The sequence below is a fragment of the Mobula hypostoma genome, chromosome 20, assembly GCF_963921235.1.
Source record: "Mobula hypostoma chromosome 20, sMobHyp1.1, whole genome shotgun sequence".
Classification (NCBI taxonomy): domain Eukaryota; kingdom Metazoa; phylum Chordata; class Chondrichthyes; order Myliobatiformes; family Myliobatidae; genus Mobula; species Mobula hypostoma.
The window spans coordinates 15,353,310-15,378,494 of record NC_086116.1 but is presented as its reverse complement, the minus strand read 5'-3'; the positions used below and the strand labels follow the sequence as shown (position 1 = coordinate 15,378,494).

Here is a 25,185-nt window from a genome sequence, read left to right as displayed (position 1 = left end):
TGGTTCTTCCGTTAAGTAATAATGGCTGAATTGAAATAAACAACCTAACTGTTCCTGATTCTTATAATTTATAATACACTGATATTTGTCAAAAATAATTTTTCAAGAAGCTGTACATACAGTAAATGTATTGGTGCTTTTTAGATGAAAGAGATTCACCGTGATCTAGTAATGTAATGTAATCATTCCCTGTAATGCCAGACTAAAATAGTAAAGGAAATCAAAACAAAAGTGGTGGGATCTTAAGGACACCAGCCATTTCTCTTGTTCCCTTGCTTCTGCCTCATCTTTTAAAGTGAGGTTTTCCATTTGAGGACCTCTGAAATGTCTTCCTCCTTCCAACCACAAACTCCCACGCAATGTCAGCAAGACCAGGGAATTGATTGTGACCTTTAGGAAGGGAGGTTGAGGGAACACACACCAGTCCTCACTGAGGGGCTCAGTGGTGGAAAGGCTGAGCAGCTTCAGGTTCCTGGAAGACAATAGCTCAGGACCTATCCTGGGCCCAGTGCGTTGTAATCACCGAGAAGACCTGAGACCTGAAAATTTCTGCCTGTATATGGTGAAGGCACAGGATTACCAGAGGCTTGCAGACACGGCTGGTTCCTTCTCCACTACCAATCACATTGTCAAGAGGTGGCACCTCAAGAAGGCGGCATCCATCGTTCATGACCTTTGACATCCGAGACCTGCCGTCTTCAAGTTTACACCGTAGGGGTGAAAGTACAGGAGCTTGAAGACTCACACTCAACGTTTTTAAAACAACTTCTTCCCTTCTGTCATCAGGTTTCTAACCTGTCCATGAAACTATTAACACAATCTTATTATTTGTCTTTGTCACTATTTATTTATAACTATAGTAATATACTTTTGTATGTATTGTACTGTACTGCTGCCACAAAACAACAGAATTCACAGCATGTCAGTGAGAGTAAACGCGATTCTGATTGGTTGATATAAGGACTGTGTTTACCTGCCCTTCTCCTTACTTCTCCTCCCCGTGTGTAGACTGTCTTGCTGGACAAGACCCAGTATGCTGGAACCACATCAGCAATAAACTACCCAGCCATAGTAGGCTAATCTGATCTCATCTGCCGCATGCCTTCAGTTAGCAAAGAAATTTCCTGTGTTATGCCCATCTCCCTTCCTCTCCTCCACTGCTCCCTTAACTAACTTGAGTTTTACTTTCTCGACTCTGATGAAAAATTCCTCGTTTACTTCCTCTTTCCACAGATGTTGCCTGATCTGAGAGCTTCCAGCCTTTTCCATTTTCCTCGTGGTTTCATATTGGCTCCGTTCTTCTTACCCTGCTAGTTTGAATCTGGATTGCCAGGCAGGTCACACAACTTTACCAATACGACAACATTACACAAACCAAGAAGCTCACCGTGTTGGTATAGGCCTCCATTAAGCCACTTCACTGCTCCCTGACACAGCCATTACTCCATAAGACCATAAGACCATAAGACAAAGGAGCAGAAGTAGGCCATTCAGCCCATCGAGTCTGCTTCGCCATTTTATCATGAGCTGATCCATTTTATCCTATTTAGTCCCACTGCCCCGCCTTCTCACCATAACCTTTGATGCTCTGGCTACGCAGATACCTATCAATCTCTGCCTTAAATACACTCAATGACTTGGCCTCCACTGCTGCCCCTGGCAACAAATTCCATAGATTCACCACCCTGTGACTAAAAAAATTTCTTCGCATTTCTGTTCTGAAAGGGGGCCCTTCAATCCTGAAGTCATGCCCTCTCGTACTAGGCTCCCCCATCATGGGAAACAACTTTGCCACATCCACTCTGTCCATGCCTTTTAACATTCGAAATGTTTCTATGAGGTCTCCCCTCATTCTTCTAAACTCCAAGGAATATAGTCCAAGAGCAGACAAACGTTCCTCATATGTTAACCCTCTCATTCCTGGAATCATTCTAGTGAATCTTCTCTGTACCCTCTCCAACGTCAGCACATCCTTTCTTAAATAAGGAGACCAAAACTGCCCACAGTACTCCAAGTGAGGTCTCACCAGCGCCTTATAGAGCCTCAACATCACATCCCTGCTCCTATACTCTATTCCTCTAGAAATGAATGCCAACATTGCATTCGCCTTCTTCACTACTGACTCAACCTGGAGGTTAACTTTAAGGGAATCCTATACGAGGACTGCCAAGTCCCGTTGCATCTCAGAACTTTGAATTCTTTCCCCATTTAAATAATGGTCTGCCTGTTTATTTTTTCTGCTAAAGTGCATAACCATACACTTTCCAACATTGTACTTCATTTGCCACTTCTCTGCCCATTCTTCCAATCTATCCAAGTCTCTCTGCAGACTCTCCGTTTCCACAGCACTACCAGCCCCTCCACCTATCTTTGTATCGTCAGCAAACTTAGCCACAAAGCCATCTATTCCATAATCCAAATCGTTGATGTACAATGTAAAAAGAAGTGGCCCCAACACTGATCCCTGTGGAACACCACTGGTAACCGGCAGCCAACCAGAATAGGATCCCTTTATTCCCACTCTCTGTTTCCTGCCAATCAGCCAATGCTCTATCCACGTATGTAACTTTCCCGTAATTCCATGGGCTCTTATCTTGTTAAGTAGCCTCATGTGTGGCACCTTGTCAAAGGCCTTCTGAAAATCCAAATATACAACATCCACTGCATCTCCCTTGTCTAGCCTACTGGTAATTTCCTCAAAAAATTGTAATAGGTTTGTCAGGCAGGATTTTCCTTTAAGGAATCCATGCTGAGTTCTGCCTATCTTGTCATATGCCTCCAGGTACTCTGTAACCTCATCCTTGACAATCGACTCCAACAACTTCCCAACCACCGATGTCAAGCTAACAGGTCTATAATTTCCTTTTTGCTTCCTTGCCCCCTTCTTAAATAGTGGAGTGACATTTGCAATCTTCCAGTCTTCCGGAACCATGCCAGAATCTATCGACTTTTGAAAGACTCTTCTCTACTTGTCTTCTTTCAGAAAACTGACTTGTTTCTGTCTTCTCCCCAGTTCTGATGAATGGTCCTGGACAGAAATATTAACTGTTTTTCTTTCCACAGATGCTACCTGGCCTGATAAGGTTTCACAGCATTTTCTGTTTCTTATTATGGAATATTAATGCATTTTGCAATAAAACTAAAGGAAATTTGAAAGAGGGTTCTAATAAAATATATTACTAGATTACGGTACTGTGCAATAGTCTTAGGCACACAGATATGGCTCAGGTGCCTTAAGACTTTTGCACAGTACTGTATTTGTTAATGTGGAGCAGAGAGAGAGTTTGTAAATCAGGCAGGAGCAAAGGTTGTTGGGAATGGCGAGGGTGAACACGGGAGGGGTGAGGAGTGCGGGACAGGTGGTAAAGAAGGAGTTCCAGGGTGACGGGGGCGGGGGAGTTGTTGCACATGAATGCAGACACACCTAGCTGTGAGACACCAGGCAAGGTCATTGATTCCAATCAATTGGTTTCTTGATCACTCCAGAATGTCCCTCTGGTGCTTCCCACTCTCCCCTCTCCCGTCCCCTTTTCCCAACCACAATTTCCCCTCTCCCTGCTCTCTTTCCACTCTCAGCCCACAACAGAGACCCATTTCGGAATCAGGTTTATCATCACCCACACATCATGAAATTTGTTGGTTTTTTTTGTGGCAGCAAAACAGTGTAATAAATAAAACTTCTACAGTACTGTGTAAAACCTTGGGCACCCTAGTTTATATATATATGCCGAAGACTTTTCCCCATTACTGTATATTTTAATGTGCTGTAACTACTAAGTGTTGTTTGAGTAGTTTGGCTCATTCTGTAAAGATTACAATGTAAAGTTATGCAAAGTCTGAAGGATTGGTTTGAGTGGGATTCGGAGTGAATACGCAAATGTGCTACAGTACAGCTCAAAGTAGAAAATCATCCACTGCTTTGTTTTAACAGGTAAACCTGAGTGGTAACATCATTGAAAATCTTATGCCTGGAGCACACTACCAGGTGGTGGTCTATCTGAAGAATGGTCCATCAGTAGGCCCTCCGTCTTTCCCGGTTACGTTCAGCTTGAGTGAGTATTTGAGAAGTTGTAACTTCTTCATCCCTAATTCTCTGTTAAAGTCGAGTTGGAGTCTCCTCAAAATGATTCAGGTGTGACACACTTTAATGTCCCTTCTTATGGCGTGTTCGGGGATAAGAATGAAAACGCAGAAGGAAGTTCCTCCTCACACCGGTGCCAGCTGTTTGAGGGAGACCCAAGTGTAGTCCCACTCTGCTCTATGCCTAGGTTTCTGTGAAACTACTTCAAATATTTCTTCATTGCCTCCTCCTCACTGGGTGGCGTATCCATATTCACAGTGACTTGCCCTGTACTTACAACAGCAAATGAATCCACAGGAATGGTGAGTGCTCTGGCGGGACGGGCTCACAGTTTGAGTGCCCCAAGTTCAGTCCTGCCTTTGGATGCAGTCCGTGTGGAATTTACACACTTTCCCTGTGACTGCATTTGATTCCTCCAGGTGCTCCGGTTCATTCCGACATCTGGGTTGGTGGGTAATTTGGTTACTGCAAACTTTAGTTAGATAGCAGAAGAATCGAAGCGGGTGAGAGAAAGTAAATATTCTGGATTGCGGGGATATAAGGAGGGATTTGAAGTGTGAAGTCAGCATAGAGACAATGGGTGAATGGCCTCCTTCGTAACAAGTCTGTAGCTGGTAGACGGAGTCTTAAAACAGCCCATTATATATCCAGATGTGGCATGAAATAATTAGGTATTGGAAATTATTTGTTGTCTTTTGCACATTGGTGTGTGGTCTTTGATTGATTCTGTTGTGTTTCTTGGATTTATTGTGTATGTCTGCAAGAAAATGGGATCAATCCCAGGGTTGTATATGGTTAAATTAGATTGGCTTTATTTGTCATTTGTACATCGGCGCACACAGTAAAATACTTCATTCGTGTCAAATCAAATCAGCAAGGATCGTGTAGGTGCAGCCCGCGAGGGTCAGTATGCTTCTGGCGCCGATGTATCAGGCCCACAACTCGCTATCACTGACCCTGTGGAATGTGGGAGGAAACCACGCAGCTATGGGAGAACGTACAACCTCAGTATAGACAGCGGCAGGAATTGAACCCTAACTTACAGCTGGTTCTGTAACAGTGCTACACTAACCACTGTGCTACAGTGCCTCCCCTCCAGTTCTCTCCACCTCAGGTTACTGTTCCCTCATCCAATGTAGGGGAAGTTGGGGTTTCCAAATGTCATTTAATTCATTCATCTGCTCTACGAGGCCATCTGCACATGTGTAAAATTAAAACCTCATCCCAGTTCTCATCAACTGTGGCTGATCCAATCTTGACACAAGTCCAAAGACTTGACTTTACATTCATACGTGGCCTGAACCCATGGAGTTGATTCTAGTTGGGCCCGGGTTGGTGACCCAGCTCCAGCTAAAGTCATCATCATTATGTGCCATGTCTATCGACCACGATTGTTGGAGTGCTCTGGAAAAATTTTCCTACAGAAGTAGTTTACTGTTGTACCAGCTGCTTATACGACTAACCACCACCTACTCCCATAGCTTCATGTGACCCTGATTGGTGGGGGGGGGGAGAGGGGGGACTAAGCGGGTGCTATACCTTGCCCAAGGGTGATCTACCGGCTAGCAGAGGGAAATAGAGCTTTACACGTCCTTTGGTCAAGATTTCTCTCTGCTCCGACACCCACTAGCTAAAGGACCTCACAAAAATATGCTTGAGAAATTCAGCAGGCCAGGCCTAATCTGTGGTGGGGAATAAACAGTCAATGTTACAGGCCAAGACCATTCATTAGGACCCTCCCCTCCATATATGGTCCCGGGCTTGCTGGGTTGCTTAATGGGTCCTAAATTTGCAGGATTCCTTGTGTTTAACTCAAGTGCAGAGCCCCAGTGCTTAAAGAGCCAGCCCTTTGTGAAGCTAATACTTGACATGAGTAACACACAGTTAAACCTGGGTCAAGTGGTCACGTTCTGTTTGGACGGCCGTGATGACTAGCAGTGCCCTCCATGAGAACGATCTCCAGAGTTGCACAGATCCTAATGTCAAACCTGCCTTCCCTTCCGCAGGCCCACCAGGAGTGAAGAAGCTCCAACTGTATCCACTGGGGCCCACGGCAGTGGTGCTGAGCTGGAGCAGGCCGCATGCTGTGGTCTTCAAGAAGTACCTTGTGGAAATGTACCATCACAACCCAAAAAATCGGAAGTCAAAATGGAAAACCATTCAAGATATTCCATTCACAAGTGCCTTAACAACCTCAATGGTAACTCAGTAATTTTTGAGGGGGTGATGTTTTAACTCAGGGGGTGAGGTTTGGCTCTTTAATCTGAGTTTGAATCTGATTTATCGGGGTGGATCGGTGTGGCTGTGATAGGCCAAGCCTTGTACAGAAGCTCTGTTTTACATTCCAAGTCATCAATCGAGTGAGAACTGGACCAGGTCCTATAAACATCAGATGACTCACTCTGTCAGATTTCTACCCTGAGGGTGTGTTTTTGTCAAAGCCATGCTTTTGCAGATAACGCTTGTAATTTATTAGGAATGATTGCAGGAATTTGGATATTTAGAGGAATAGTATTGCCCCGCAAAGCACCCTTTTCACTTTCAGTTGTTTGCTTTAACAGTTCTTTTTCAGAAAATCTCTTTATTTACAGTTGGTGACAAGGTCAATGTTTACCTTAACTGAACAGTTGCCGCTAATGAGGAGCTTAGACAAAGGAAATTGTAGCAATGAAGTAATGATTTCTAACTAAATGTTAACTATTGCCCTGGAAGAATAAAAAACATATAAATGACTGGTACTGCTGACTCTGAACTACTGCTTAAAGCAACACTCACAACAGGTCGAACTCAGCAGGTCGGGCAGCATCCGTGGAAACGATCAGTCAACGTTTCGGGCCGAAACCCTTCGTCAGGACTGAAGAGGGAAGGGGCAGAGGCCCTATAAAGAAGGTGGGGGGAGGGTGGGAAGGAGAAGGCTGGTAGGTTCCAGGTGAAAAACCAGTAAGGGGAAAGATAAAGGGGTAGGGGAGGGAAAGCAGGGAGGTGATAGGCAGGAAAGGTGAAGAAGGAATAGGGGAAAACACAATGGGTAGTAGAAGGAGGCGGAACCATGAGGGAGCCCCCACCTTCTTTATAGGGCCTCTGCCCCTTCCCTCTTCAGTCCTGACGAAGGGTTCCGGCCCGAAACATCGACTGAACGTTTCCATGGATGCTGCCCGACCTGCTGAGTTCGTCCAGCATGTTGTGAGTGTTGCTTTGACCCCAACATCTGCAGAGTATTTTGTGTTTATGATTAACTACTGCTTAAAACCTAGTCAGCAGTTCTAAAGGTATACTGGTTGGCTAAGAACCAATATGAGTTTAGTTCATGAATCCACCACAGGGACCCTAGGTAGCACAACACTTCAGCCACAGAGCAGGCTGTTCAGACACAAGCCTTCTTCCTCCATTTCAGTATTGCAAAGAGAAAACCCAGTACCAGAGGCAGTGTCCAGATGGAGGAGGAAGAGAGGGATTCAGGAGGGAAGTGGAGACGTTGAGGCTGATCAAAGTGTAAAGGGGTGGCAGTGAGGCTCTCTTTCCAGGGGTTGGTTTACGAGGATTGGTGGTTGACTTGGTTTCAGTGGGCACGCGGGTAAATTCTGTTCTTTTTTTTATTATTAGGGGTGGTGGTAGGTAGTTTGATTGTCTGACCAGTAGGAGGAGCAATTTGGGCCAGATGCAAGCTTAGATATGCTTCGGGATTGAGGTAGGGCAGGGCTAGGGAGCACCTACCTATAGACGAGCTGTCTGAGTTGGGTTCTCAACAATGGGCAAGGATGTGGGCAAGTGGGGGCAAATGAAATGGGGGAAGGAGTGCACATACAGTTCATTTCCTTACCCAGAAAACAGCTGCTCGGTGCAATCTTTAGGTCTGAGAGTGGTGTCATGTGTTGGGAGGTGGTTCATGCAGGCAATACCAAGGTGCTGGGGAGTGCTGAGAAGGATTTTCAGAATCTTTGTTAACTCCATCGAAGACTAGTAACATCTACTCATATTGTTATTCCACACATGGTTCACACACACTCTTACACCCAAATGTTCTATGCTTAGAAAGAGAGCTCACCAAAGTAAGGGAGAAGCAGTGAAGAACGTAAATGATCAGTAATGAAGTGTATATCCATGGGACCTGAATTACTCGGAGTTTACCTAGCTGTTGCAGAAGTTCAGTCTATGATTCTGTTTCAAAAACAGTTCTTCCTACAATTTAATTGAACACAAATCTGGTAGCGAAGTTGCTGAAAAGTGACATAACTGTTAAAGGCTCCACCTTTCCAGCATCACATGGATCATGTTCAGTAGTGAGTTGTGTTTAACTTTATTACGTTCTGACGACATCATTTTGCTGTACTTTCCCAGTTGCTGGTGAAAAGTGACGTGCTGCTGTGTTTCGTTGTCAGATCGTGACTGACCTGCGACCGGCCTCGCGCTACGTGTTCCGTGTAATGATGGTGTCGTGGGGAGAGCCTGAACGCAGTTGCTGTGACAGACCATTAGCACGCTATATAACAGGTACTCCCCCTTAATGCTCACTTGGTTACTCGGAGCAGAGCAGGGAATTCTGACACCGTTGCAGCCGCTTGAAAACTTTTTTTCTTCCCCTTCGTTGAAGATGCAGCGTTTACCTCATTTTCAGAACAGCTCGTTTTTTTGAGTTATCTTTTCCCATAATTTATATTGCATTTGTGACTCTGCAATGCTGCAGGCAGGGCATTGTCTTTGACAACAGATATAGAAATGACTTGCATCGGCGTGTTGCTTTCATATTGTTGGGACATTTTACAGCCCCTCTTCCAGCGGGTCACCTGCAAAGAGGTAGGTGTACATGTCCCACAGATGGTAAATACAACATTGAGTACCTCACCTGTATCTCCCGATATGTGTTGCTGAGGCTGGGAATGATGGCTTTGTGGAACTGGGTTGGTGTGATGTTCCTCACCTGTTTCTGGTCCTTGCTCAGCCACATCTTCACCTCCACCTATAATGCCCAAGTCTCCATCAAAACCGATAATCGCACTGACAGCATTGCTTTCTGACACCTCCTCCGGGTCGGGCCCACACCTGTGCCCTGTTTTTTCTGCAGTGTGCAGATGTGAATAAGTCTGGTTAGTTTTCTATTTCCCAGCAAAATTCTGACTGGACCACATAAAATCAGTGCTGTCAGCTGGAAAACTTGGTCCCAATATCACCTGAGAATATAATGAAAGTCCGCTGCCAGACATCCTGTTAACCTCTTTTATCTATCTCATCTACCCTCACCTGTAACAATCTGGAAGATGCCCATCAGCTTTGCAACTAAGCTCCTTTACTCTAATCTTTAGGCTAGGGGTTCCCAACCTGGTCCATGGAATTAAAAAAAATTGGGAACCCCTGCTCTAGACCATCTTTTCTACTGCCCAACAACATGCTGCAGATAAGTGATGTCCCAACCATATCACCAGTTCACAAACTCTGCCCAGATGTCCTCACCACTGCCTCTTACAAGTCTGTGCTGGAGATAGACAAACCACTCTTTTTTATTGATTTCCTTCCTGCTCCCTAGTACCAGGCTGTAACTTATCAAGACTTCCGCCTTGGTAGCATTATTTGACGTAGAGATAACATAGTCCATGTCTGACTGAGACCATCTAATTTCATCACTAACACTGGCCGATGTTGTCCTTACTTCTGTTACTGAAAATCTAATCTCCATATTGTTATTTGCAGCGTTCCACGTCTAGAAACCGGCTCGTGTTACAGTTCTTTTCAAATCACTCTACCTCTGTGCTTACTAGCCTATGTTCATTCGCAGCTGAAATGCGTTAATTTTAAAATTCACATCCTCATTTTCAAACCCTCCGAAGTCACACTTGCCACATCTCATTGTCACCCTCAAATTTGATCATGCATTCAGCCGACAAAGACTTACTCTCTAAAAATCCCACTCTCAAACTCTCTTCCTTTAATGTCAATTAAAACCTAGTACTCTTGTCCAAGATTTTGCCTTGTGTACTAGAAATTCCTATTGCCTTGTGTTAGATTCTGTTTGATAATGCTTCAGTATAATGTTTCTTTCTGGTTAAAGGCTAGTACTTTTTTCAGGTGGAATCTTTCTCCCAGAACTACTTGAGTTTATGCAAATAACACATTGCACTATGGTTTGAATTAGTCGTGTGCTAATGTTAACCACATGTCTGCTGACTTTCTATCTGTACCCTGATATTTAGCAGGGTGCTGTCACTGCTGTCAACTTTATTACTTGGCAATACAGTGCAAAGACAGCCCTCCTTGCCCTTCGAGCCACATGGCCCCAGTGACTCCTGAAAAATCCGATTAACCCTAACTTAAACACGGGAAAATTTACAACGACCGATTAACCCACACCTTTGGACTGTGGGAGGAAACCGGAGCACCCGGGGAAACCCACGCATTCCTTAACAGAACGGCGGCAGAGTTGAACTCCAGAACGCCCCGAGTTGTAACAGTGCCACACTAACTACTACGCCACTGTGATGCTTGATATACTTTATCGACAATAGATTGGATTGTTTATTAATATGTTGATCCACATTTGACACAGATATCATCTTGTTTATGAACTATTTGCTCGTCCTCCGGGACTCCAGGTGAATCTGATGCTGTGTCCATATCAGTGGCAAGTGCAAGGATGGAGACGTAGACTCTCCACGGGATACTGGCCAGGGAACGACTAACAAATTTTCAGAGTTTAGTTTCAAAGTCATGCTCAGAATAGTGCATTTGTTTTAAGTACTGCTGCTGCCTGACCATATACTGTTCCTGATTGTTTTAGAAATTGATTCAGCAGTCAGTATGTGCAGTGATGTGACCACGATTACAGATGTTAAGTTGTTATGCTCGTTGTCACAACCACGGCGCAGTAGATACAGCAATTGCGCTTGTGAATTAGCACGTGTCAGCTAATTATTATTTAATCATGATAATATTTAACTCCATACTTGTCATCGTAGTGTTTGTCGAGACTTGGACAGAGCTCAGCAATACTTCGCTGCCTGTTTGCGTCGGCCTTGCCTGAGAAATTGGACTGTCAAGTCAACTGACTCTGAAGACTAGTGGTATTCTTTTAATAATTAGATGTTCTTTTTAGCCACCGTCCAGGCTTCGTTTCCTGTTTGAGAGTTTAAGTTAACGGCCCTGTTTGGCCTAGCGACACTGTTCGCATTAACGTTTTGTGAACTATCGACCTGATTCAGTGTCTCTCACTCCGCACTTGGGGCATATCTGAACTCGGTGATAGCAAGTCTCAACCTCACACAAAGATGGACCCAACAGAGAGAGAGCAGCTGACCTTGGCCGTGAGATTCTTTGGTCAGGTAGGAGACAAGCTACAAGCAATGGAATCTGTTCTCAGTGAAGTTACGGAGGCAATGAGGCAGATAATCTCATGCTGACAAGCCCAGTCTCACTTGGAGGAACAGGTATCGTCCCTAGCCGCAACTGTTCAACAGCTCACTGCAGACAGTCGGTCTCAGGTGTCTGTGATTTCTGCACTCACGGTTACCGTCCACGATCTTACTGTGAACAGCCAGCATCAGCTGACAGCCATTAATGTTCTTGCCAACGCAATTCAGTAGGCTCAGACTGCCTCAGTCGCACTCCCAGTATCTTGCAGGTCCTCATTTACTGCCGCCCCAACAATCTCTGCTACTAATGTTCCCGTTCCCGGACCAGAGCTGACTCCCGCATTCGGACCCCCACAGACACCCGCGTCCATACAGGAACTGAGTGTTCCACCTCCAGGCAGATATTCCAGTGATCCCGATGGCTGCAGGAATTCTATTACCCAATGCAGGCTGACATTCCAAGCCCAGGCTAGTCATTTTGATGATGATGCACGAAAACTGGCGTACATGGTCAATCTTCTTGATGGACCTCCACTCAACCTGTTCAACACTTTACAGGAGCAAGGATACCCTGCAGCCCAGTCATTTCGACATTTCGTGGCGGAGTTAAGGAGGGTTTTTGATCTTCCAGTACGAGATCAGAAGGCTGCCCACCGACTCTTGGACCTGTGCCAAGGCAGAGGAACGGTGAGAACCTATGCAGTGAAATAGATAGATAGATAGATATACTTTATTAATCCCAAGGCAAATTTGGTTTCGTTACAGCCGCACCAACCAAGAATAGAGCGTAAATATAGCAATACACAAACCACAAACAATCAAACAACAAAATGCAAACTATGCCAGATGGAAAATAAGTCCAGGACCAGTCTATTGGCTCAGGGTGTCTGACCCTCCATGGGAGGAGCTGCACGTTCGATGGCCACAGGCAGGAACGACCTCCCCTACCGCCAAGTGTTGTATCACGGTGGAATGTGGCCGAAGTCCCACAGTAAAAAGTTCAATATCCGTTCTACAAACACATTCCCCGATCGTAATATGACCCGGATTGCACCATCTGTTGTTAACCAGAACAGTAAGCACCCAACTCCTTTACGCTTACCGCTCTCAGTGCACTCCCGGTCAGGCGGAACGGTATTACCCACTGAACTCCTCTTCTTCATAAGTCTCTGTTGTCTCGACCCGGTCCTCCTTCCTCGACTTTGTGATCCCTCTCTGCATCCTCTGTGTGTTTTCCTCCGGATTTCAGCAGGGGTGTCCACCGCTCTGTTGGCTAAACCGGCCGGCATTAGCTGGTCCATGGAATACACAATGCGACCTTGCTTCTGTCCCGCGTGTCGGGATGTAACCATTTCCAGCGCTAAAAAAAACCCAAATAAATCTCTCTCTACCAGCATGTTAGAGAGGGTGCAGCTTCGACGTGTTACCGTGAGAAAAAAATACAAAAATTCCATACCCTTGCAGTAGAGATGGGTTGGAATGAGAGATCTCTCATCACTGCCTTCCAGCATGGAGTGAACGCAGGGGTCCAGCATGAGATCTCCGTCCAGGACGAGCAGGGTAGTCTGGATGACATGATTAATCTGGCTATTCAAGTTGACAACAGGGTGACTGAGTGGCGCAGGGAAAGAATATTTCAAACTTCCTTCGTGCTGCCTGATCACCGTCTTTCCTCATGCTATCCCCCTCCCTCATCTGTTCACCGTCATTCCTCGCCCTCTCCCCAACCCCTCATCCCCCAGCACCCAGCCCACGGAGGAGCCTATGCAAATTCGGCGCATGCTACTGTCTCAGGAGGAATGAGAGTGGCGCTGGAGAACAGGTTCCTGCCTCTACTGTGGTGATCCAGGACATTTCCGGGCAGCATGTTCCGAGTGTCCAGTAAAAGAGAATATCTGTCAGCAGGGTGGGGAATCCTCACGGGTCGATTCTCTCTTCAGTCATGAAGAAATATCTTCCTGTCTGGTTAATTCATCTGAACTGCCACTGGTACTTGGTCTCCCCGGTTCTCCCGACATAACCCACGGATCGACTGGTCTCTGAAGGCACTCCAAGAGTGGGGACCAGCATGCCTGTCTACCTGTCTAGGTCCACTCAAGCTCTGTCCCATGAATCCCCTCCTGTGTCAGTTGAGGATGTGGACCTGTCTGGGATTCCGGCTGAATATGTGGATCTCCTTGAGGTTTCCAGTAAAAGAAAGGCCACCACCCTGCCCCCACACCGGCCATACGACTGTGCCATAGACCTCCTACCTGGCACTAGTCCTCCCCGGGGACGGCTCTTTTCCCCCTCTCGTCCTGAAACGGTGGCCATGGAGGAATACATCAAGGAGGCACAGAGCATGGGGGTTATCCGTCCATCAACCTCGGGCTTCTTTTTTGTGAGCAAGAAAGACAGCAAGCTCCGTCCCTACATCGATTATCGGCTCCTGAACAACATCACTGTGAAGAACCGCTACCCTCTTCCCTTGCTGGCGTCTGCGTTCGAACATCTCCAGGGAGGAACCATATTTTCCAAAATTGATCTGCGCAATGCATACAATCTGACTCGCATAAGAGAAGGGGATGAGCGGAAAACGGCTTTCCACAGTTCTACTGGTCACTATGAATACCTGGTGATGCCTTTTGGTCTGGCCAATGCCCCCGCCGTATTCCGGGCCTTGGTTAAAGATGTACTCAGGGACATGTTGAACCAGTTTGTATTTGTGTATTTAGATGACATCCTCATCTATTCCCGCTCCCGTCAGGAACACATACAGCATGTTCGGAGAGTACTCAGACGCCTTCTTGAAAATGACCTGTACGCCAAGCCTGAAAAATGTGAATTCCATAAAGACTAGGTGTTGTTTTTGGGCTATATACTTATCCCATCCAGTGTTCAAATGGACCCTAGTGAAGTTCAGGCAGTTGCAGAGTGTCCCAAACCATCTACAGTCAAACAGGTACGGCGCTTCATGGGGTTTGCGAACTTTTATCGCCGTTTCATCTGCAATTACGGCTCTATCGCGGCTGGAATTAATGCCCTCGCCACGAAGACCTCGGCAGGATTCCATTGGACGGGCGATGCTGACCAAGCATTTTCCGAGCTAAAGCAACGTTTCACCACTACCCCACTGCTGCAACACCCAGACCCATCTCAGCCATTCATTGTCGAGGTGGATGCATCCGATGTCGGCATTGGGGCTGTCCTCTCTCAGCGCTCGTCTGCGGATAGCCGGCTGCACGCTTGTGCCTTTCTTTCCCGTTGCTTGACTCCGGCCCATGTTGGGAACCGGGAGCTTCTGGCCATCAAGGAGGCCCTGGAGGAATGGCGACACTGGTTGGAAGGGGCAGAGCATCCATTCTTGGTCTGGACAGATCACGAGAACCTCTCCTGGATTCAGGATGCTAAGAGACTCAACTCTCGTCAAGCCCAGTGGGCTCTCTTCTTCACACGGTTCAATTTCATCCTCATATCGTCTGGGCAGCAGGAATACAAAGGCCGACACTCTTTCCCAGCTGTTCGACGGATCTGAGGACAATGCCGATCCAGAGCCCATTCTTCCTCGCTCGTGTATCACTGCTCCGGTGATCTGGGGAATAGAGGCAGAGGTGAGGGCCGCCCAACAATCAGATCCAGGCCCGGATGGGGGACCTCCCAACCGGCTGTTTGTCCCTACTGCGGTGCCTTCCAAAATGTTGGAATGGTGTCACTCCTCCCTTCTGGCTGGACATCCGGGAATTCAACGGACCCTGGAGTTTATAAAGAGACAATTTTGGTGGCCATCTGTGTCCCAGGATGTCCACGACTTTGTATCTGCATGTCCCTCCTGTGCTCGGAACAAGACATCACTCCAGCGTCCCACGGGTCTGTTATGTCCACTGCCTGTGCCCCACCGCCCCTGGTCCCACCTCTCAGTAGATTTCATCACTGGGCTGCCCCCGTCTAATGGAAACACCACCATTTTAGTCATTGTGGATCGATTTTCCAAGGCTGCCCACTTCATTGCTGTCCCCAAGCTCCCATCGGCTCGTGAGACTGCCACACTCATGGTTCAACATGTGTTCAGGCTCCATCGCTTTCCTCAGACATAGTGTCTGATCGTGGACCACGGTTCACTTCCCGCTTTTGGAAGGCTTTCTGCTCTCTGGTAGGAGCCACGGCCAGCCTCTTGTCTGGCTTCCACCCCCAATCTAATGGCCAGACTGAGAGAGTGAACCAGGAGTTGGAGACAATCCTGCGCTGTCTTGACTCTTCCAACCCCGCATCCTGGAACTCCCAAATGGTTTGGGCAGAGATTGCCCACAATAACCTCCAGTCGTCCTCCACCGTATGATTCCCTTTGAATGCCAGAAGGGATTCCAGCCCCCGCTCTTCCCTGATCAGGAGATTGACGTGGGAGTTCCTGCTGCTGAACAGCTGATCCAGCGCTACAAGCGCACCTGGAGACGAGCCAGGGCTTCTCTGCTGCGCGCCCAGAAACAGCGTTCCTGGCAGGCTGATCGGCTCCTTCGACAGGTAAGGCCAATCAAGCCAGGAGAGGAGGTGGTTGGCATCAAGGGTTCTTTCACCTGAAAGTCAAGAACCGGAAATTGGCACCGCGCTACGTGGGACTGTTTGTAGTGGCACAGGCTGTCAACAAGGTGTCCTATAGATTGCGTCTACCAGCATCACTGAAGATCCACCCAGTATTCCATGTTTCCCAGTTCAAGCCTATTACTACCTCTCCCCTGGCCCCAGTCACCCCACCTCCTCCTCCTCCCGGCCTGGTAGATGGTTCCCTTGTCTGTACTGTGCAGCACCTCCTGGCATCTCACCGAGTACGTGGTAGAGTCCATTACTTCGTGGACTGGGAAGGGTATAGCCCAGAAGAACATACTTAGATCCCGGCGAAGGACATCTTGGACAAGTCGGTGATCTGGGACTTCCAGCAGACACAGGTCTGTGGCGCTTCAGGGTCTGCGCCTAGAGAGGGGGGCCCTGTCACAACCACGGATTCGGCAGCGCAGTAGATACGGCAATTGCGCCTGTGAATAGGCAAATGTCAGCTAATTATTATTTAATAGTGATAGTATTTAACTTCATACTTGTCGTCGTAGTGCTTGTCGAGACTTGGACGGAGCACAGCAACACTTCGCTTTTGTTTGGATCGGCCTTGCCTGAGGACTTGGACTGTGGAGTCAGCTGACTCTGAAGACTCGCGGTATTCATTTAATAATTGGATGTTCTTTCAGCCGCAGTGTAGGCTTTGCTTCCCGTTTGAGAACTTTAGTTAACGGCCCTGTTTGGCCTAGCGTTTATTGTTTTATTTTCCCTTGAACGCTGTTGGCATTAAAGTTTTGTGAACTATCGACCCGCTTCAGTGCCTGTCACTCCACACTTGGGCCATATCCGAACCGCGGTGACACTTGCCCCATTGCAGTTACCAATAGTCTAACCTCGGACCTCCTGATTAGTAGACAATATGAGCTCTGGTTTGCGGAAAAGGGTGACCCTCTTTAAGCTTGTGTTCAACCTAGCTGCTAATCTGGAGAAGTGGGGTTAGACTATTCTATTGGAGCTGCTTCTGACAGGGGGCAGAACCACGGGGCATCAAAAGGCTAACAAAATGCAGCTTCCTCTGTCAGTTCTGGAGCTCAGAGAGCAATACTGCACTCTTTCAGGTCCTCAGCCCACCTATTCCCTTACTGGTCATTAAGCATTCATTTTCACACTAATCCTACTCTCACCCATTTAATTCCAATCAACGCCGACTCTCATCTACACACTGTGAACAATTACCTAGCTGCGTGCACACCTTTGGGGTGTGTGATGAAAGCAGAGTGCTCTAGAGGTTAACCCCCGTGGTTAAAAGGAGAACGCCCATGGTCAGGATCGAACCGAGGACGCCAGAGCTTTGGGGCAGTAGATCTGCCCTGTGCCATTCTCCTTCGTAAAGGTTCTGCCAGTACAGCAGCGGTCAGGGGGGTGCACTGAAGTAAATTCACTGCCTTTCCCTACGGCCGGGGGCGGAGGATTGAGTAAATGCAGATGGTAGTTGGGAATTGGGACAAGTCTGGTGTCCTTGTACTCCTTCCTTAAACCCACCCTTTCACATCACTGGAATCTTGCTCAAGCTAAACACTAAGTTTATTTGTAAAATCAAAAGCTGGTAGATGAAGGCTGTTTGGTTTTCTAATCTCCGTTCAGGATAAGGCTCTGGGCAGCCAAAGCAGCAGTTTCCTCTGGTACTGTGTCCTTTACAAGTTTATTGTTGCGACACCGTCTGTCAGTGTGACGGGAGCAGCTGCATCTTCTTCCTGCTGCTACAGAGATCATCTGCTGTGTGCCGTAGTGAAGAGGCTGTTTCTACAGCTCAGAGTCCATTACTCTTTAGGAATGGATAATCAAACGATCTAAGTCAGCTGGGGGATTTTCCTGCGTATTACACCACCAGCTCTGGTTCAATTAACAGCCCAGCGAGGAATGAAAATCTATGCTAACACAGAGAAAAGCTGAGCAGGGACAAGTTGGATATAGCCCAAAGTTTTCTGCCTTGATCATGAACTTTGACTTCCAACAGGATGGTGACAGCCAAGACTGGCTCTGACTTTTAGGGGCAAATGCAAGAGATTCTTCAGATGCTGAAAATCCAGAGCAACAGACACAAAATACTGGAGAAACTCAGCAGGTCAGGCAGCATCTACGGGGAATAAATCTCTGGAGAGCCCCGATGAAAGATCTCAGACTGAAACATCAATAGTTTATTCCTCCCCATATATTTGACTTGTTTAACTTACTGATGCCAGGTGCCCTCTAGTGGTGAAGCAGGTTGGTGAAGGTGGCTTCAGTGTGATAGAAATGTGATGTATCATAGAATCATAGGGAGATTCATCACAGAAACAGACCCTACAGCCCTCTGGGTCCATGCCATCCATCCATTTGACACCAATCCTATATTTATTCTATTTTTATGATCTCTTCACAATTTCACCAACTCTAATCAGATTTTACCACTTACAAGAGACGAACTAATAGTGGCCAGTTAACCTACCTACCTGTACCCCCTTGGGATATGGTGAAGGGGAAACCGGAGTATCGAGAGAAGCACAAAACGTGGAGGAATCGTAGCTGCAGAGCGACAGAGGCGTGATGTGTCAAAGAGTCAGGGAACGTGCAAACTTCACACCCGCAGCACCCTGGGTCATGATTGAATCCAGGCCTCTGGCGCTGTAAGCTAGTGCCTCTAGCAGTTGTGCTACTGTGACCCAGAGAATGTGGAAAGGGAGTGGAGGAGCCTCAGGACTCGCACCACCAGGTTCAGGAACAGTTACCGCCCCTCAACCATCAGGCTCTTGAACAAAGGGGAATAATGTTACTTGCCCCATCACTGAAATGTTCCCACAACCTACACACTCACTTTCAAGGACACGTCATCTCATGTTCTCAATATTTATTGCTTATTTATTCCTATTATTACTTCTTTCCTTTCTTTCTCGTATTTGCAGTCTGTTGTCTTTTCATGCTGGTTGGTGCTGTCTTCCATGGATTCTACCAGAATTTCTTTTATTGAGATACAGCACAAAGTAGGCCCTTCTGGCCCCTCGAGCAAGGCCGCCTAGCATTCCCCAAATTTATGCTAGTCTAATCATGGGGCAATTTACAATGTCCAATTAACCTACAACCATATGTCTTTGGACTGTGGGAGGAAACCAGAGCACCACGTGGGTCATGGAGAGAAGGTACAAACTCCTTAAAGGCAGCGGTGGGAATTGAACCTGGGTCGCTTGTACTGTGAAGCGTTGTGCTAACCACTATGCTATTGTGTGCTGCCCCATTTATTTGAGTACAGTCGGCCCTCCTTATCTGCGGGGGATTGGTTCCGGGACCCCCTGCGGATACCAAAAAACGCAAATGCTCAAGTCCCTTATTTAACCTGTCTTAGTGTGGTGGACTTTAGGACCCAGCGGACCTCTGAATCCGCAGTGTTTCTGTTCACGAAAATAATCACAATCACGATTGAAAATAAAATGGAAATAATAAAGCGATCGGAAAAAGGAGAAATGCCATTGGTCATTGGAAAAGTGTTAGGCTACAGTCGGTCAACGATCGGAATAATTTTAAAGGATAAGATGAGAAAGGCCCTGCCCCGATGAAAGCTACAATTATTACTAAGCAACGCAATGGTTTAATTATTGAAATACATACGTTTCTTAAGTGTTTTATATGCACAGAAAGGTAAAATATATACTATATACTAAGACAAATGTTTGACTAACTGATGCTTAATAATACCGGATGTACCTGTTCTGACTTAGAACTTCCGTTTTTTTCTCGATCCCAATCCGCGGTAACCTACGCACGTCCTCTTGTATACTTTAAGTCATCTCTAGATTACTTATAATACCTCATACAATGTAAATGCTATGTAAGTAGTTGTTATACTGCATTGTTTAGGGAATAATGACAAGAAAATAAAGTCTGTTCATGCTTGTACAACAAGTGCGGGAGAGACAACTTCCAGGTTTTCCCGATCCGCGGTTGGTTGAATCTGCACATGCGGAACCCGCGGATAAGGAGGGCCCACAAGAAAATGAATATCAGGGTTGTATATGGTGACATGTATGTTTTTGATAATAAATTTAATTTCAACTTTGAGTTATACATTTTGGGTGAGGTTTAGTAATTGAGGTTACATGGAACTTTTATGAATAATCTTAACAACCTCTTCCCTTTCTGAAATGTTGTTTGCTAATCACCATTCCCTACAGCACCACTGGCTCCAGAGATTACGTGGCTGGAGTATTCCAAGGATGTATTATCTGTCAGCTGGAAGTATGGGAACGCTACAACAGGAACATCGGATTCAACCCTCGCATACTGGCTGGTCATCGCTGTTGGACGAAGGATCATTAAGAAAAGTGTAAATATTCGTTAGAATGATGCATGGCAAAAGCAAATTAAATTTGATTTGAGTTAGTTGCTGTTTTAATTGAAGAGTCATGTAATAAAGATAGTGACACAATTGTAATGGGGGACTTTAATATGCAAGGGGATTGGGAAAATTAGGTTGATGTCGGATCGCAAGAGAGGTAATTTGTTGAATGCCTACTAGATAGCTTTTTAGAGCAACTTGTGCTTGAGCCTCTTCAGGCTATCTTAGATTGGGTGTTGTGTAATAACCCAGTTATTAGGGAGCTTAATGTAAAGGAACCCTTAGGAGACGGTGATCATAATAGATTGAATTCATACTGCAGTTTGCGAGGGAGAAGCATGAGTCACATGTATCAGATTCGCAATGGAATAAAGGGAATTACAGAGGCATGAGAGAGGAGCTTGCCCAGGTAGATTGGAGGAGGATACTGGCAGGGATAACAACAGAGAAGAGGTGGCTAAAGTTTTTGAGAATAGTTCACAAGGTGCAGGATAGATATGTCTCACAGAAGTTCTCAAATTGGCAGGGGTAGGCAACCGTGGTTGACAAGACAAGTTAAGGACTGCATAAAAGCCAAGGAAAGGGCATATAAGGTAGCAAAAGTGAGTGGGATGTTGGATGGTTGGGAAGCTTTTAAAATCCAACAAAAGGCAACTAAAAAAAGCTATAAGAAGGGAAAAGATGAAAGAAGAGGGGAAACTAGCCAATGATATAAAGCTTGGAGTGTGAGCTGGAAAAAATGCGCTGAAAATAGCAGATGTATTTTAACGAGCGTGAGGTGTTGTACTTTGGTAGGACGAACCAGTGTAGGACTTGCACATTGAATGATAAGGTCACTGAGATGTTCCATAGAATAAGGGGATCTGGAAAGACGGGTCCATAATTTGTTGAAAGCGACATCACAGGTAGAGAGACTCATAAAGAGAGCTTTTGACACATTGTCCTCCATAAATCTGAGTACTGAATACAGGAGTTGGGAGGTTATGTTGAAGTTTTATAAGATGCTGGTGAGGACAAATTTGCAGTATTGTGTACAGTTGGTCACCTACCTACAAGAAAGATATCAATAAGCTTCAAAGAGTACAGAGAAAATGTGCAAGGATGTTGCTGGGACTTGAGCACCAGAGTTATAGGGTAAGGTTGAATAGGTTAGGATATTATTCTTTGGAGCACTGGAGGTCTTACAGATTATACAAAGTTATGAAGAGTATAGCTAGGGATTGCAGGCATTTTCTCTCGGGTTGAGTGATATGAGAATTATAGGTTTATGGTGAAAAGTGAAATAATTAAGGCGAACCTGAAGGGAAACATATTGTGTATCGTTAACATTAGATTACGACTGGAAAGGATGATACATGGAGAAAAAGGAATGCTTGAGATGCAATGGAGAGATAGAAGGGACGGGATGCATCCTCTTCAGTAGAAAATAACAAGAGTCGGGGTCAGCAGGTGAGGTGGAGTTGTGTGGCTAAAAGCCAAAATTAAAATAGCAGGTGAATTGAAGAGATCAAGAAAGCTTCAAGTGAGGGCTTGTTGATAATGGAGCCAGGAGAGGGGACTGATGAGGATTGGCCAGGGAGATCCACAGCCTAAGGCTGATTAAGTGTGTCTCATTAGCAGGACTGAAAGGAAAAAAGAACTGAATGACGTAATTTAGTAATGTTCACGATGCAAAATATGTCTGAGCTTTGTAACTCTATGATAAGGAACGTGAAACTCAATTCAGCCCGTCATCATTTTGAATCATGAAACCTCTTCCTTTTTGCTGAGTGATGCATCCTTGCAGGGTTATCACACACCTCCAGCTTCTGGACTTACCTTGGCAAGTTTTGATGCATCCGCAAGGTAACAAGATTAATCTGAGGGTGAGAAGTGAGAGCTTGAGTGGTTAGTAATTGGGAGGTGTTCTGAACCAACTCTGTTGTTTAATGCAGGTGCCACCCAGTGTAATGACAACCCTGCTTCGACTGCCTCCCGGGGACATATACAACATTACTGTTGTAGCCTATACAGAAGGAAGCAGCAATTCATCCATTCCACGAATAATTCAACTCCGTAAGTGTTCCTTCACTTTTGCCTGCTCACTTATCCTCTGTTTTACAGACCACCCTCATTAAATCCTTTGTGCTGTTTTGTCTCCATAATGGTGAAAATGCTTGGGAGCCTTCTCAAGCTTTATAAAGCTATTTCGCTCAGTAAATGGAATAGCACTGCAGGTGATTTAGGCACTACAGGGGTGGTACGGTTAGCACATCACTTTATTGCGCTAGTTGTAAGATCAGTGTTCGATTCTCGCCGGGTTGGTATGTTTGCCCTTTGTTCATGTGGGTTTCCTCCACGTGCTCTGGTTTCCTCCCACATTCCAAAGGTATACTCAGTTACTAGTCTCTCTAATCTTTATTAAGGCTATAGCTAATCTCTTTAACTCTTTGTTAAGCGTATGACGCAGATTGGAAAGTCACTGACGTGCACAGGACAAACTTAATGGCAGAGTCTGGCTCCATTCCTGCTTCACAGGCTTTGTAAAGGACAGCCTCAGAATAGGAGGAGGTCCGATTGAAGCAGATGAGGGATTTCTTTAGCCGGAGGGTGGTCAATCTCTGGAATTTGTTGCTGCAAACGGCTGTGAAGGCCAAGTCATTGGGTATATTTAAAGCGGAGGTTGATAGGTTCTTGATTAGTAAATTCTTCAAAGGTTACAGGGAGAAGGCTGGAGAACTGGGTGAGAGGGATAAAAAAATCAGCCATGTTGAAGTGGCTAGGTAGATTTGATGGGCTGAAAGGCCTAACTCTGCTAGATCTATGGTATTTAAGACTGGTGATCCAGAACTATACAAGATGCACAGATACGACCTACAAAATGCAGTTTGAAGAGCGGTAAAAAACAATTCCGATTGAAGTTAGAAGCTGTATCGGATGCAGATCAACTCTGTTAGGGTTTGCAGGCATTACTTCCTACAAGGCGAAACCTAACATTACGAATGGCTGTGAAGCTTCACTCCCTCATGAGTTCAATACTTTTGATGCACACTTTGAAAGGGAGCATAAAACTATAACCTTGTGAATCCCTGCAGCATCTGGTGACCCCGTCATCTCTGTCTCAGAGGCTGACATCAGAGCATCTTTCAAGAGGGTGAACACTCGCAAGGCATCAGCACCTGATGATGTTCCTGTTCGGACACTGAAAACCTGTGCCAACCCACTGGCGGAAGTGCTCAAGGACATCTTCAATCTCCCACTGCTGTAGTTGGAGGTTCCCACCTGCTTCAACAGGATAATGATGATACCAGTGCCCAAGAAGAGCTGCCTGAATGACTATCACCCAGTTACACTCAAATCGATAAGATCGTAAGACAAAGGAGCAGAATTAGGCCTTCAGCCCATCAGTCTGCTCTGCCATTCCATCATGGTTGACCCTGGGTCCCACTCAACCCCATGCACCTGCCTTCTTACCATATCCTTCGATGTCCTAACCGATCAGGAAATGATCAACTTCTGCCTTAAGTATATGCATGGACTGGGCCTCCACCAGGGTCTGCGGCAGAGCATTCCACAGATTTACTATTCTCTGTAATGCCACAGGATTTTATCTTGTTAAGCAGCCTCATGTGTGGCACCTTATCAAACGCCTTCTAAAAATCCAAGTAAATGACATCTCCTTTGTCCACCCTGCTTGTTACTTCCTCGAAGAACTCTTATCAGGTTTGTCAGGCAAGATTTCCCTTTACAGAAACCATGCTGACTTTGACTTATTTTATCATTAGTCTCCAAGTATCTTGAAACCTCACTGTTAATATTAGACTCCAACCCTTCCCAACCACTGAGGTTAAACTAACTGGCCTATAATTTTCTTTCTTTTGCCTTCCACCCTTCTTAAAGAGTGGAGTGACATTTGCAATCTTCCAGTCCTCCAGGACCATGCCATAACCAAGTGATTCTTGAAAAATTATTACCAATGCATCCATTATCTCTTCAGCAACCTCTCTCAGGACTCTGGGATGCAGTCCATCTGGTCCAGGTGATTTATCCGCCTTCAGACCTTTGAGTCTGCCTAGCACTTTTTCCTTTGTAATAGCAATGACACTCACGGACCCCTGGCCCACGGCTCATGTCTTCCACAGTGGAGACAGATACAAAAACCTGCACCTGGATCATCTCCCAGGCTGAAGTATGTAGAACATTCCAACGTAAAACACTGGGACCGGACGGCATCTCTGGGCGCATCCTCAAAGTGTGTGCTGAACAGCTGGCTGGTGTGTTTTTGGACATCTTTAATCTCTCCCTCTCCCAGTGTGTAGTGCCCTCCTGCTTCAAATCATCCATCATCGTCCTTGTACCAGGAAAACCAAGGTAACATGCCTGAACGATTGGCGCCCTGTCGCACTCACCTCAATTATAAGCAAAGGCTGTGAGAGGCTGGTTAAAGACTACATCTGCAACATGCTACCACCCACACTGGACCCCCTACAATTCGCTTACTGACAGAACCCGTCTACTGATGACGCCATTGCCACAGCACTACACACCCCGTCCTCACTCTCCTGGAGAAGAGGGTTGCATACGTTTGAATGCTGTTCAGCATTCAACACCCTAATTCCTTCCTGACTTGACAGGAAGCTCAGAGACCTCGGTGTGCACCCCACCTTGTGTAGCTGGATCCTAGACTTCCTATCGGATCGCCGACAGGTGGTAAGGATGGGCTCCCTCACTTCTGCCCCTCTGACCCTCAACACAGATGCCCCCCAGGATTGTGTCCTGAGTCCTCTTCTCTACTCCCTTTATACCTACAACTGTACTTACCACTGACAGCTCCAATCTATTAATCAAATTCACAGATGACATGTCTTTAATCGCCCTTAATTCTAGTGGTG

The 25,185-nt window shown here is 46.1% G+C and overlaps 1 protein-coding gene across 5 annotated transcripts in view; it reads left to right on the top strand.

Annotated features, from left to right (window-relative positions):
* The window catches only part of ptpro (protein tyrosine phosphatase receptor type O), a 165,726-nt gene that overhangs the window by 88,000 nt on the left and 52,541 nt on the right, over positions 1-25,185 (top strand). For all 5 annotated transcript variants that reach the window (XM_063072458.1, XM_063072457.1, XM_063072456.1 and 2 more), the window contains 5 exons: positions 3,932-4,052; positions 6,088-6,281; positions 8,461-8,572; positions 20,151-20,302; positions 22,249-22,369. In XM_063072458.1, the coding sequence (XP_062928528.1) occupies positions 3,932-4,052; positions 6,088-6,281; positions 8,461-8,572; positions 20,151-20,302; positions 22,249-22,369 (700 nt within the window). The remainder of the gene's footprint in view (positions 1-3,931; positions 4,053-6,087; positions 6,282-8,460; positions 8,573-20,150; positions 20,303-22,248; positions 22,370-25,185) is intronic.